At 36.8% G+C, this 14,982-nt stretch overlaps 1 protein-coding gene across 1 annotated transcript in view; it reads left to right on the top strand.

Annotated features, from left to right (window-relative positions):
* Window positions 1-4,715: 4,715 nt before the first annotated feature.
* Window positions 4,716-14,982, top strand: part of KLHL4 (kelch like family member 4) — a 37,336-nt gene continuing 27,069 nt past the window's right edge. Inside the window, exon 1 of the mRNA XM_035541716.1 lies at window positions 4,716-5,137. Within this exon, the coding sequence (XP_035397609.1) occupies window positions 4,716-5,137 (422 nt within the window). The remainder of the gene's footprint in view (window positions 5,138-14,982) is intronic.

Here is a 14,982-nt window from a genome sequence, read left to right as displayed (position 1 = left end):
AATATCTTAACTTTTTGTTATGAAAGTTTTGCATCAGTAAGCTTGGCATTGAAGACCTCTGGTCCAAAGCTATCCCAGGCTTTTTTTTTTTTTTAATAAAAAAATACAGTTATTCTGGTCTGCCTCCCTTTCAGCTAAGATCTACTTCATTAACACTTGCAAGTAACCTAGCCCTTGCAATATTGCTGGCTTCAGAATCCACAGATGGTATCTTTCTTGAATTATTCTACAAGAAAGTTAGATGACTTATTCTTATTGTTCTTTGCTTGACTTGTTAGAACACACAGAGATTTTTTCTAACAGGCTTTTCATGCATGCACTGCACTACCAGCTCAAAGCAAACAGAAAAAGAATGTCATTTACCATTACCTTTTGAGAAGGACGCAAACATTACATAACTGCATGAATATATTGCACTTGCTTAAATTCTCAAAAAGAAAACACAAATAAACCCAGCTCCCCCACCCCCAAACACCAAGTTAATAATTAGGGAATCCTGCCATTTTGAAATGCATTAGCAAATTCCTTTCTTTATAGTGTTCTGTAGGCAGATGAACATGTGAGGCAACCATAGTTAAAAGTCATTTTGGAAGATGCGATTTGAAATATGATTCATGACAGAAAGGAAATTCTCAGTTTCTTCTCAAAGGTAGTTTATGGTAAAAGTATTTTTATAGTTTTCTAATTCAAAAGCCTTATTAGGTATTTACAGTAGTAATCTTACAATTATTATTAACACCTATTTACACTTTTGCTAGTAATAGGTACCCCTCAAATTATCTGGAAGTTCAGCACGTTTGCACAAATATTTTAAAACGATGCCCAGCTCCCTGGTAGATGTCAGTCTACCCTCACATTTATTTAAATTTCCTAATCTGATCGAAGATCTTCCTCAAAAACTTACCACCCATTGAGTCAAAAGGAGGTTTTTCAGAGAATACCAACATCTTTTCCTTCAAACTACAAGCAATCCTCCTCGGGAAGGAACAATTAGAAATCCCCCACAGCTGCAGGCAGTTATACTGAGCTGTTTTGCTTCCAAATGGAAGTTTAGTTTTCTAAAAAGTGTCTCTTCTTAATACCTGACAACTGCATTAGTTTTACATGGCTGTACTGTAACCTCTAGGTAAACATCTCAAACATCCGCTGGCACACCACAAAGTCCCAGGATAACAGATTGAAAAGGGCCTCTGGAGCTCAGCTAGTCCCACCTCCTGCTCAGAGCAAGTCCAGTCAGAGCAGCTGTGCAGGGCCATGTCCTTCTCACTGTCTGTAAAGACGGAGATGCCACAGCCTCTTGGTAACATCTTCCCACCTTTTAGGGAAAATCTGTTTCTTATACCTAATTAGAATTTCCCATGTTCCAACATGGTCCTATCACTGGGCACCTCTAAGATAGTTTGGCTCTGTCTTCTCTGTACTTCCATTAGGTGCCCGATGACAGCAATGAGATGCCCCTGAGCCTTCTCCTCATACAGTTGAACAAAGCCTGTTCTAGCAGCCTCCCCTCATCCATCACATGCTTCAGGCCCCTGAACCCCTTGGTAGCCTCTGATAAACTTGCTGAAGCCCTAGAAAATGCTGTTCTTTGCAGATTTCCACTTGTGAAGGGAAAAAATAAAGCTATTACGGTGGATGACTATCTAAATGAAAACATATGAAATGAGGAATAGTAATAATAGATATATCTTCTCACATTTAGGTGTTTGAACCCAGAGATACGTCTAAAGATTTATAAAGAAATCATGAAGAAATAAACACTCAAACTGTATTCTATTTCAAGGGAACTTAGTTTTCTCAGGTTTTGTTTAAGATGCTGACCTATAATTTTATAATCAATGTGTCTCCTAAAAGGTAAGATTCCTGTTCCCTTCATATTGACAAAGACCAGAGGTTAGACATAAGTGATTAGAAGCTAGTATATGGCACAAACCTGTACCATGTTTATACCACGTACCTGCGTCTAATCAGGCCTGAAGTTTTGGCTTATAAAATCACTTGTACTGTCCTAGTACAGCATATTGAAGTTTTAGCCAGAATGGTAATAAGCTGTGTGAAGAATAATCTGCTTATGCCCTACCTAAAGCATATTCCATGCTGACTCAAGCTGACTTTTTGAGCAAAACAGTCTCTTCAGGAAATGTCCAGTCTTACTTTTTAAATTTCAGCTAGATACACTACATCTGCCAAAACCTGTGCTGAGTACTAGGAAAAAGAGTAATTTACAAACAGAAGTTCTATTTCTACATTCTAAGTCAAATTCAAGCAATATGTTTTTGATGATATCTGCAAAGGGGATTTAAGGAAAGGAAACCATCTGAAGCTTTGTGAGATGGTGAAAAATTACGGATTCAATATGTCAGAGCTATTGCTAAGTGGAACTGTCAGAGCTGCTGGAAGACCTCAATGACCTGATTAAGACAGTGGCGAAAAACCATGTTCTCTGTCCACCTCTACAAGATTTTATCATAAATTATATTATTAACTTGGTATATTGAGACTCTCCTTAAAACAGATCTTGGATTGCCATGTAGGCAATCCTCAGGAATATATATGGATACCACTACACTGCTAAGTTCTATTACTTTTATGAAGGTGAATAGTAAAACATTCATAAGTGTAGGCTGAAATTGAAAATATATAAATATTATAGATTTTAATGCCCCCCCCAAAAAAACAAATACCACCACCAAGAACAACAGAAAAAAACACCAAAACCCTAACCTTAAACATTTATGTCTCCAGAAAATTTCAGATTGTTAGAAAAAGCTGTCATTAAAGTAAGAAAACATCTTACTCTGACTTCTGAAGACATAATGGTCTCTCTTACCCAATGGCCAGCATTTCCATTTATCCACTCACTCCCTACAAATTCTTTAAAATCCCTGAAGTTTGGGAGCATCTTCTTTATTAACTTATATTCTCAACAAGCTTAAACTGAAACCCCTTATTAAACCACAAATCAGCTTTATATACCTTCTTCTTAAAATAGTTTCTTAGAAGTTGAACAAGTTTTATCATTTCTATCCATTCCTATAAAACTTAAAATGTAGTATTTTAAAACTATGTTCCATTAACAATACTTACAGCCTGGTATTCTAATGCAGAAATCCTTCTTTCATTTTATTCTCAAGTAAATATTACTTGAGAACCCAGTTTGTCTTAGTGAAGATTGTTAAACAAAGTATTACTTCTATAGGGGGACAGCACCAGTTTGGGAGGTCCACATATGATAATGCATCCATTTTTGCTGTTGTGTAAATCACAGTACTGGAGGCAGGTCTTTCAAATATCATCTTTTCTCAACTTCTTCCTTTCTGCCTTTCATGGCCAACTCTTTCTCATAATTTTTATTTAGTATAAAGTCTTTTCTTTCCCTCTGTGTATCTAAATAGCATAATTTATTTCAATTATTTTACAGTTCCTGCCTTGTCCTGTAATTTATCTCACATCTACCCAAAGAAAAGTCTGAAGAAGACGTGTAAGATATACGGGAGAGAGTTACCCTTCTTTAATTCTGAATCCTGCTTTACTGACTATTACAGCCTTCTTTTTTTGCTTCTGCACACTGCTTACAGTCATATAGATCATCAATAGCACACTGTGGAGAACGTAACACAAGAAATAAAACCCAGCCTATCCGTTTAATTATTTTCAATTTGCATGCAAAAACAGTCTGTGCACATTATTTCAAAATACACATGGAACAGTTCTCACAGCCCCATCCATTAACAAACGGATGAGGATGAATATATGAAATCTATTAAATTTGCTGAAGACATGCTGCAGTGTACACTGTCAAAAGAAAGGTGTTTTTTTAAAAAATCACACTCTTTTCATCGTCCGTGAGAAATTAAGAGCAGGATGACAAAGGGTGTTTACACAGGCACTTAGCCAGGAAACTGTGTTTTCCACAGATACAGTCATTCCGGGAGCACATCTCTGATTTTATGAGCTCCCTCCCTCTGTTCTTTCTCTCCCTGTAATCACATCGAGAAATATATCTGTAGGTGAGAAAATACATAGTTCTGCACAACATATTGAAATGCTGCTTCTTTCCTTTAGGTAAGTGCTACCACACTGAGGCCATTTGTAGGAATTTTACACAGCAAGATAAACACATGCAAACCTCTTAAGGAAACACATGAACTGCAGGACAGTTTCACAGTGAATCATTACCAAAAATCTGTGTAAGGAGTCCATAAAAGAATTCTCTATAAATCTTCTGTGAAATGCAGCATTGCTTATTAGCAGTGGAAAACCTCGTGAGATAGAAAGTCTTGTCACTTTATTTGTGTGTGCTTTCCTGCATCTTAACTTGCAGCTTAAGATCCCTTAGGATCATGTGAGGCTAGGTTATATATTAGAGAGCTATGCTATAGTGCTGTGAGTATGTAAGCCTAGCAGCTGGGTACTGTTATGGTTGCTGCTTTCCTGTGCTAAGCTGATTTACTTGTTTAAGGTCTGACCTCACCATCCTGTCAGTATGGATTCCCACCTATACAGTTAGCAGCAGCTTAGCATCGGCTTGAAGAGCTTGCAGTATATTAATCAGAAGAGAGAGAGAGAGAGAGAGAGAGCAAGCTACCGGTATTTGTTCTTTTGTTGTCTTTTCTTAAGAAGAGGAGTTGAAATACAAGAGATAAAGAATCTGTTTCCTTTCTAAAAGAATAGGCTTTTGTATATATATACATTTTTTTTTTTTCCTGGAAAAAATGTCAGTATCTGGAAAGAAAGAGTTTGATGTGAAGCAGATCCTGAGGCTTCGCTGGAGGTGGTTCAGTCACCCCTCGCAAGGCTCCGCAGGCACGGGGGGCTGCCATCAGCAGGAAGGATATGAACACAGAGGGACACCGGTTCAGAACAGGTTGAAGAACCACTCTCGGGACAGAAATGGGCTGAAGAAAAACAACAGTCCTGTCCACCACAATATACTGGCACCTGTGCCAGGTCCAACCCCGGTGCACCACCGATCTATTCAAGCCTGGCATCAACAAAACCTCATAGAACAGCTTCGATCAAATGAAGATATTCCCAAAACAAGCACAGAGGAAAACTGTGTCAAAGAAGATTCAAACAAAACCCCACAGGAGTTGCAGATGATCACAGAGGAAAATTCAGATGAATCTGCAGAGAGGTAGGACTTTTAAAGTCTGCACTTCCAAAGCCATACTTCTATCCAAGTTATTCCCTAAAACTGTCTTTGTTTTTAACCAGAGCTCCTTACCGCATTAACCTCACTTTGTATATGTGCACACCCACACTCAAATTAAAAAGCAAGAAGGAACACTGTCATGAAATTATGATCTTTGCTTAAGATACGTCATGTCAGAACTTCCATAAAAATAAAATCTGCCAGCTTGTCAAATTTTCTCTATTGCAGTTTACAACATATTAATTTTTTGTCTTGATTTATTCTGTGTAAGAACAATGGAAAAAATGAGCCTTCTGAAATACTGTCCTCATTCTGACTTTATCAATGGGTGCAACTTTGACAAATGGCAACTGCTGGAGATACACGGTCTGTGTGGTTGCCATCAGTTTGTCAAATTTCTCACTGCCTTTTTTACTGTCTCTTTGACAAGTATAATTAACCCTGAACTAAGTGGAAAGGGAGCATCATTACTTGCTTTTTTAAGGGTTTATTTGAAATCACATTACTTTCACAGCTTGTTTAGCACAGTAAGAGACATACTTTCTGCAAGGTCAGGTAAGAAATATGACAGCTATGACACCTTAAAAGTGTAAGAACAAGGGGTGATCTATTTTTAAGATGTTAATATAGAGAAGAAAATACTAGTACAAGTTATTTCACTAAGCATGCCATTTAATTTTTTTATGATGTTTTCGAAATTGATGTCAGTATTATTAGCTTATAGAACAATAATTTTACCTCACCTTTACCCCACCTTGGACTCAAATTATGCATTTATAATGTGATCATTTGCACCATTTGATAAGATTGTCATCAAGTCTTTGGGAATATTTTTGGATATTTACACTGTACTTAAACACAAATCCATCTTACTTGAAGTTATAGTTTCTCAGTAAAACAAAGCTGACAGCTTGTGTATTTTTAGCAGTTGTTATATTTCAAGTTGTACATCTGGTATAGGGAACATCTGCAGACTGATCAGAAAAAATGCATTACAAAATGTCATTTTGAAAACAGTACTAGTAGTCAATGTATACTATGCAAATTCATTATGAAATAAAATCAGTGAGGTAGGAATATGATAGTTTCATATGCTTCCTAATGTACTGATTTGTAATGGGTAAAACCCCTACTCTTAGTGCAATTTGTTTCAAAAGATAGTATACATTTCCTGGAAAAAAAAAAAAAGTAACTTTAGGCACACCTCAGAAAGAAAGGCAATTTTATTTGAAAAAAATTAAGGAACACTTAATAATCAAGATAACTATTTTCTGGTGAAGGAGGTAAAAGGAAAAGGAAAAAAAAAAAGGATAATGAATTCAGTTTGGAAGATATTAAGGCACTGCCCTCTAAAATAAGATGTGTAATTTTCTCCAGCTATATATAAACTTTCTGCTAAGACCTCATGAAATTTTGTGCCTTTGTATTCAATCAAATTTAACTTCTCTTGAGCAGTTTAAATGTGCAGCTTTTAGAAAAGGTTTGTGAGTGTATATATCTCATAAAGTATTGCTATATTTAAGTGTATTTTCTCTAAGTTATCAATGAAAGCTTTTTATGCATATTGTAGGTTAAAGCTAATTTTAAAATACACCTTAAAAGTCTGATTATTTAAGGCATTGTTCAGGAAGCAAATCATGACTACAAGTTTCGCTATAATTAAAACTTTACTTCAATGAATTAAAAAAGATCATTAAAGATACTACAACATAGTTCCAATTTCTTAAATATGTACCAAGTGAAATCACTAAGTAAATCATCTATCTTCCTCCTTGGCTATAGCATTAATGTGCTAATTGCTTCGAAGTGAAATACTGAGAAGAAATAAAGAGAAGCCTTACACCTTCAGTAAAATTGCTGGATGTATTTTCATCTCTTTAACAATGTCTCATCTTGCACTTTTGAAACCTTCCTTTTAAATTAGTTTGTGCCTCTTTTTTCTTCAGAAGTTCCAGATAGTGACAACTGATTGGAATCAATGAGATCTTCTGGTAATTAACACCTCTAAAAAATCAGGCACTTGCAGTATCCCCTAACTCTTACACTGCTAAAGCCATGCATAAGGAACTGCAATTACTGCATCCATATGCTCCTTTGCATTCAAACCTGAGGATACCAAAGACAACCTCATAGAAATTTTCCATACCTGAGGACACCAAAGACAACGTCATAGAAATTTTCCTTTTATTCTGTACAAGGAATCATACCTTCTGAGTGGTTGTCGGTAATCCAGCGACTTTACCTCTGCCTGTAGAAGTTCAATTTCTAGCTGTACTCTAACGGAGGACAAACTTTAACACAGGCAGATAATGACAGGACAAGCAGGAAAAGTTGTGAACTAAAAGAGGGGAGATTTAGATTAGACATTAGGAAGAAATTCTTCACTCAGAGGGTGGTAAGGCACTGGCCCAGGCTGCCCAGGCTACCCAGGTTGGTGCCCCATCTGGGGCAGTGACCAAGGCCAGGCTGGGTGGGATTTGGGTAGCCTGGGCTGGTGGGAGGGGTCCCTGCCCAGGGCAGGGGGTTGGAACGAGATGGGCGTTAAGGTCCTTTCCGACCCAAATCAGTCTGTGGTTCTATCAAACTGAACATACTGCTACATGCCACTTAGACATTAAAGAGTGGGAAAGGACATGAAATCAGGCCAATACCTCAACCTTAAGCAAGCTTAGATTCTGTTTGATGGTTGACAGAAACTATATTCTTATGTGCAATACACAAACACATGCTTGTGCACACAAGTTGGTGCTGATGTACATGGAAACAAATATTAAGGAGGAGTATCTTCTTAATTGAAGCAATACTGGTGAGGCCGCGCCAGTACAGAGTAGAGCAGGATAGTCACTTCCCTCAACCTCCCTATGCTGTGCCTGATGCATCACATGATATGGTTGGCCTTTTGGGCTGCCAGTGCACACTGTTCACTCATACTCATTTTACTGCCAACCAGAACACCCAGATCCCTTTCTGCAGGTCTGCACTCCGGCCTCTCTTACCTCAGTCAGTACAGACATCTAGACTTACCCTGTCCCAGGCGCAGGATCCAGCACTTGCTTTTGTTAAATTTCATGTGGTTGGTGACTACCCAGCCCTGCAATTTCTCAAGAGCTCTCTGCAAGGCCTCCTAGCCTTGAGGGAGTCAACAGCTCCTCTCTGTCTAGTGTTGTCTGCAGACTTACTCAGTATACCTTCAAGTCCTGCATACGATCTTTTATGAAAACACTGAAGAGAACTGGAGAAAATGGAGCACATGGAACTCCACTTGGGACTGGCTGCCAGCCTGGTATAGCTCCATTTTCTCTACCCCTTTGAGCCCAACCCTTCAGTCAATTGTTCACCCATCATATCATGGACTTGTCTAGCTGTATGCTGGACATTTTATCCAGACAAATACTGTGAGAGGTGAAAATGAATAAATCATTGTATAGTATCTGACCCCAATTTCTTGGCCATATGATGACTTTTTTGTGTGTGTTGTTAGCTAATGTGGCACAGACCAAAGGCACATACCATTATGTTTTCTTCTGCTGAACACCTTTTTGGGAAGAGTCATTAAACCACACATTCATTGTGCCCTCTTCAGTTTTTAATACTCAGTGAAATGATACTCAGCTTAGTTTTTCAACATGAAAGACCACTTCTAAAAAAGAAGAGAGGTGATAATTTCCCTAGTGAAAACAGAACATATGAATTATTCTGTGAAACCACTGGTCAAAGCAAATTGAGAGGGTTTTGTTTGCTTGTTTGTTGTATTAAGTGCCCAATTCTGAGTATCCTAACTAAGAAGCAAAGTCCTACCACTGATTCATGAGAATGACTGATAATGAATGACAATGCACCTATTAAGTGAAAGGACTATGATGTATCCTTTGCAGAAAAGATGATAAAGTGCTACATTCAGAGTAGTACACCATTACACTATTTTCCCCTCATGAGTTAGAATTCAGGCTCATAAACCATCTCTGATGCCTAAGGCAAAAGTTTAGAAATGATTATTCCTAATGTCGCACAGCAGTAGCTTTTATTTTTAAATGAAAACATAATTGGTCTGATTTTATTTCATGCTTTCAATTCCAGCATTTTGATGGAACGTTTTCAAAAATCTGAACTTTACCACATAATAGGCTTGCAAACATAATAAAGAATACTGGCCATCTAGTCAGAGGGCATGTCAATCCCTCTATGCTGAAGTGAGATCAACAATATTTAAGTGCTTCCTTGGTTATTTGTAGTACAGTTCAAGATCATTAGTTTCTTGATGTTTTCCCAGGGAGTTACATACATACATATATACATATATATATATAAAACATATTGCTCCCCTTATTTTTTGTAGTCTGAAGAGCTGCAATTCTTGCAATATTTTTTCAGAATTCCTATGCTAGAGAACTATGACCATTTTCATTGTTCTCAATGCTGACACTTTCCAATATTTCTGTGTACTTCTAGTATTGTGGTATGTTCTGGTTTAAGCTTGATAATTCTGGCATATAAGGCAGGATTACATACCTGTCATTCCAGCTAAAAAACCTGTTTGAATATCCTGTCTAGTGTTTTTTTTGTGTGTGTGTGAAAAACATGGTGTTATTGCTCATGCTAGCTTGTGATTTATGTGAGCCTCCTGACCCTGTACCAAAGACCTGTTCCTAACCATCTGTACACTTTTGCAGTTATTTGTTCCTAAATATAGTACTTACCAGAAATAATTTTCACCTTATTTTTAATCAGATAATGTCTCCGATTTACCGAGTTAATACTCACTTTCAATCCTATTCTGCAATGTATTTGCAGCTTGCCTCAGCTTGGCATGGTCTTCAATTGTAATAAAGTTCTGATGAGCTTTCTGTTTATTTCTTCCTCCCTCCAAGACACTTAGAAAATCCATGGAAAATCACAGTGGAACCTTAGTGGAAAGTTCCTTAGGAGGCCAGTTTGACTTAGCCTCTTATTTACCACTGAACCGTTGATAACTACTATACATAAAGTATGATTTCAAAGCAGTTTTGCACCTGCTCCACAATAGTTTATTCCAAACAGTACCTCAGGATGTACTTTGTAGTATCTGATATGAGACAACAACAAAGAATATCTTATGTTCAAGATACTAATGACAGTTACTTCTTTTCTCCATATTGCCTAATACAGCCTCTTAATGAAGGATTTCAATTTATTTTAACATTTTATTCTTGACAAATTCTTGTTGCCTGCTAGTCTTCTCTTTCACTTTTAAGTGCTTAGAAATAATACTTATGTTACTTTTAAACTGAAGAATTTGTCAATAAGTAAAAACTAGGAAAAGAAATGATGCTTCTGTCCTGTGGAGAATTTTGCAGTTTCTTTAATACTTTTAGCCATACATATTCAGCAATATACTTTAAAAAGATGATTTTTTGCCAGTCTGCTATGGATAGACAAAATGCTTCCTTATAACCTCAGTGAAAAGCAAAAACTAATTGTCTGCTAAAGATGACCTTTAACTAAAGGTCAAAATATGAATTTGAAAATGGGGACATTTGAAATGGTTTATTTAAGATATTGTAGCTGATCTCCTCTCAGAAGTGATGGTTAGACAGCTCATGTGGCATTTCAATATTTTAGTACAGCGGAAGAGAAGTTTAGAGCTGGGGGATGAGGATGATATTCTTGGCAATGATATTTGAAGAACACCCCACTGGTATCAATGAGATGCTGCATCTGCTGGTGCCAGATATTATTTCGGTTCTACTTCTGAACTAAGAAATGGCGCATGGAGCACATGGGATAATTAATGAAACCAAGATGAATAGTATATTACTGTAACTCACAACTGAAGAGTTTCCTTTGATATCTAATGTTTGCTAAAAGTAGTAAATTTGTGAAGTTCTAGCAAGCGGCATCTCATGCAGGCTTAGTTACAAAGAGCAGATTTGCCTTTTTCCCAGAAATTGCTAATTTGCAAAAGAAGAATAGGACTTTTCAGGCCATGGGGGAATGTAATGAACAGTAACAAATGAAGTCATTTGGACTGAACAAATACTATTGCCTCATACAGGATCTCTTGGTACAGGAATTAGAATCAATATGCCTCAAAGGCTTCCTCAGCAGATATTCCTGCTTTCTCCTTCTACTATGACATCTTTTGAGGAACTTGGAACACAGGCTTATATTTGACATGCGTAGCTTTCAAACATGAATTATTATGGGCAAAAGAAAAATATCATTTTATAGTAATTCAAGAAACTATGACAATTCTATCCATTTCAAAACAATTTCTTTATGATTCAATTATCTTCTCATTTCCACTCCATGCAGCTTGCTCTCAGCAAATACAGCTGTTAAATTACTTCTTAAAGAGTTATTACTGCTCTTAAAATCACTTCTTAATATCTCCAGAAAAAAAGTTAAGCAGATGATTAAACACATGTGACCAATGCAGATCAGATTTTACAGTGCAACAGTTCTGTTGCATACTGAACATATACAATTGTGAAATCAACAGGAAATTGTTGAAGCATTATTTGAAAAGGGGAGAGAGTTTGCTTGATTTGAAAGCCATAGACAGAAATTTGAAAGAAATGAACAATTTATTTTCATAGTTTTTTTGTGGCTGAATTGTTTACTTTGAACTATTTGAAATACTGTAGTAAGGAACACTACTAAAATCTTTCATAGTTAAAGAAATACAGGTATTTCCTTGTTGTAGTTAAACAGCCAGATTTAGCCCAATACATACCAATTCACTCAAGTAAAAGAAAAATCATACTGTATTTAAAGAATCACTGTATCAGGTGGTATGATAAAGAATACAGCTTGTATATAACACCTATAGGTATGCAGGCTAAATAAATACAAAAGTGAAGCTGAAGGATTGTCCAGATTCAGAGAAGAGCTAAAGGGGATTATAGGAAGTAAACTAAAAAATGATCTCTAAAACAAATCCATAGCAAAGTTTTCTCCTCTGTGAAATCAGCCCCCACCTCAGTGACTCTATCCTCAAACATACTGGCAGAACTTCCCACTCAGCTCTGAAAACAAATCTTCTCCCAGTGCCTTTCCTTCTCCCCTTTTCAGAGGAAATGCTTAATAGTGAAAACTCAATTAAAAGCTAACTAAAATAGATAAAACAAGAACTTATGGCCTGACTCTTTCCAACAATTCTGCCTGTCCAATAATTAATAGCATAAATCATCTTGCACTTCATTCTAGTAACTGTTTTTATTCTATAAGATGAGAGAGGATAATTCACTAAAACTCTGTCTCCTGCTCACAGGTAATAGAAAGATAATTAAAATAATGTAAAGGAATACCCCACCTTGTAGCCACTATATTCATTTGAGGTTAAAATATATTATATGGTGTTACAATTTAAAAAATGTTTTGTCAAGAAATAGGGCATTGCATTGTCATGCTGGGTTCTACAGTTATGCAAAGATATCTTATTTAGAAATGAAACAGTACAAAAACAGAACACTATTAATTGTTTTCTTCACTGTTTTCTCAACTAAAACCCATTTAGGCTAAACAAACATATTTGTTGGAAAAGAACTTAATGTCTGATATCTCATTCTTTCTTTGGTTCTGCTACACATATTTCAAAAATATTTGGACAAGAATCTAGAGATCTTACCCATGTATTAAAACTTGATTTAACCAAAATCAAGCTCTCAGTCTGCCTCAAACTTTTAAAACACATGACTTTGTGACTAGCTGCACTAGGAACTCAAAATCAATATCATGCGTTTTACCTCAGATTTGTTTCTTCCTTCTTACATAAGCTCACTTAGAAATCACTTAGCCTCTTGGTATCACAATTTGCTTGTATTAAAGATGGCGTTTGATACCTATTCTCTTAGGAACACAGTAATAACTAATCAGTCTTTTCAAGCACCATAATTTGTCTAAAAACTGCTACTAAAATGCATACTGCAATGTGTGTATATTAAGATTGATGCATTACAGTGTGCAGTTCTCATGATAATATCACACATAGCATATAGTTCTCGTGATAATATCACAAAAATCAGACTACTAGTTTAACTAGAAATTTTCTGTTACAACAGGTGGTAGTGACCACCAGTATAGTTATAATTAAATGCTTTGAACAGCAAACTGAAAGGGAATACATTTGATAAAGTGGAGAGCCACTGCTACCATTTGCTATGCTTCAGTTTACCTGATAAATTAGAAGTGAAGAGGAAGGGATGCATTCTTGCAAGACGAGAATTTTCAAAGCCTGTTCATTTTAATAGAAATTGAGAAAATGAACAACCTTTTTGAACTGGGAAAATATACCTTGATTTAAATTGAAATCGTGAGCAAACCACTAAGAAATCCTAGGACTTGGAGAAAAGCTATTTTAAGCTATTACATATGGTTTGGGTTGCTAGGGAAACCTCTTTTACAGTGTTCATTTAGCACAGATGCTCAGGAAAGCTCTGTGGCTCCTTGTCATACCATTTCAGAATGTGAAGAAATAGAGATGAGCATATACACACATGCAGACAAAAATATCGCTGTAAATTTATCTTAGTCATGTTCTGTATCTTTGGTGGAAGTTAGTTTTTTTCCATTTTTGCCATGACCGCTGTGATAAAGCAAATGCTTTGTAATTAAAAATCTCTGTTTCCAGACTGAGGATGTTTGTGGAAACATTACCTTCAGCTTTGATCCATTCTGGTTCATATTTTAGATAGTTGGCTATTTATGGCAAAGGATTTGCCTGCACCATATACATTGTGAAAATACAAGGAGTAAGTCTGGTGACACCATTTCTGGCCCACCCTTTTGACCATAGGGCAGATGTGACTTGCCAAAACACATATTATAATCAGCTTTACTGCCACAGTAAAGCAGGATTTACTGCCACAGCGTTTGGCATGCTCCCTTTACCTCTTTAGACCCAGGTGGGTGATAGCCTGGAAGCAGCTGGAGTCTGCCGCAATCGGAGGCTCATGGGCCACTGTGTTGAGCAGGCAGGAGACTCAGATCTTTTCTATTAGCACCTCTTCCAGGGTGTGCATTAACTAGGCAAACACAGCCCCAAGCAAAGGCAGAGCACTTGGATCCGTATCCACGATCTAGACAAATATCTTTCACCTCCTGCCCAGGTGGTCAGGTAAGAGAGGTGATATAGGGAGTCAACAATATGGGAAATTTGAATGGAGCTTTGGAAGGAAAAAGCAGCAAAAATATAAATCTATAGCTATGCTTTTACCTCCTGACTTTTCTATCTTTCTTTTGTAGTGGCCTGAGTTACTGTTCTTCCAGTGACCTACTGCTTGTGTGTGCCAACAGTACTAAGCTCTCAGTGACCTTAATACAGGTCGGACATTTGTATGGTTTTAGCATCACCAAAATTTGTTTAGACTTGGTTGGAAAGAGGCAGAAATTGATTCTTGCTACAAAGTAATTTAATCAGAGAAATGAAAACCATCAGTTATTTTGGACATCACACTACAGCTTTCTGCAGAAAGTCCTCTATTTTGTCCAAGACCCTGGAGAACTCTGTACTTTTTCTGAGTCATAAACTGTAATTCAAAACATATGTAAATATTGAACTAAGATTGTTTGAAGAGTTTTAAATCAAACATGCATATTGTAGCATTAATACTTTGTTAAAAGCATATAAAGACTGAAATGCTTGTTCCAAGTCATGATTTTGACTCTCACGTAGGACATTCACTGAAGATCGCTTACCATACATCTGGCTGTCATTCAACTTACAGAAAACTACACGTAAGGACAGGAATTCCTTTCTATGCGATGACTTAAAAAGAAATCCTGCAATTCTACATGCTAGTATTGTGGCATAGGATGGACTTTTGATCTCTGTCTGAGATGCTTGACCT

The sequence above is a fragment of the Cygnus atratus genome, chromosome 13 (assembly GCF_013377495.2).
Source record: "Cygnus atratus isolate AKBS03 ecotype Queensland, Australia chromosome 13, CAtr_DNAZoo_HiC_assembly, whole genome shotgun sequence".
In the NCBI taxonomy this organism is placed as follows: domain Eukaryota; kingdom Metazoa; phylum Chordata; class Aves; order Anseriformes; family Anatidae; genus Cygnus; species Cygnus atratus.
The sequence above is the reverse complement of the archived record's forward strand: the minus strand, read 5'-3'. Positions and strand labels throughout refer to the sequence as shown.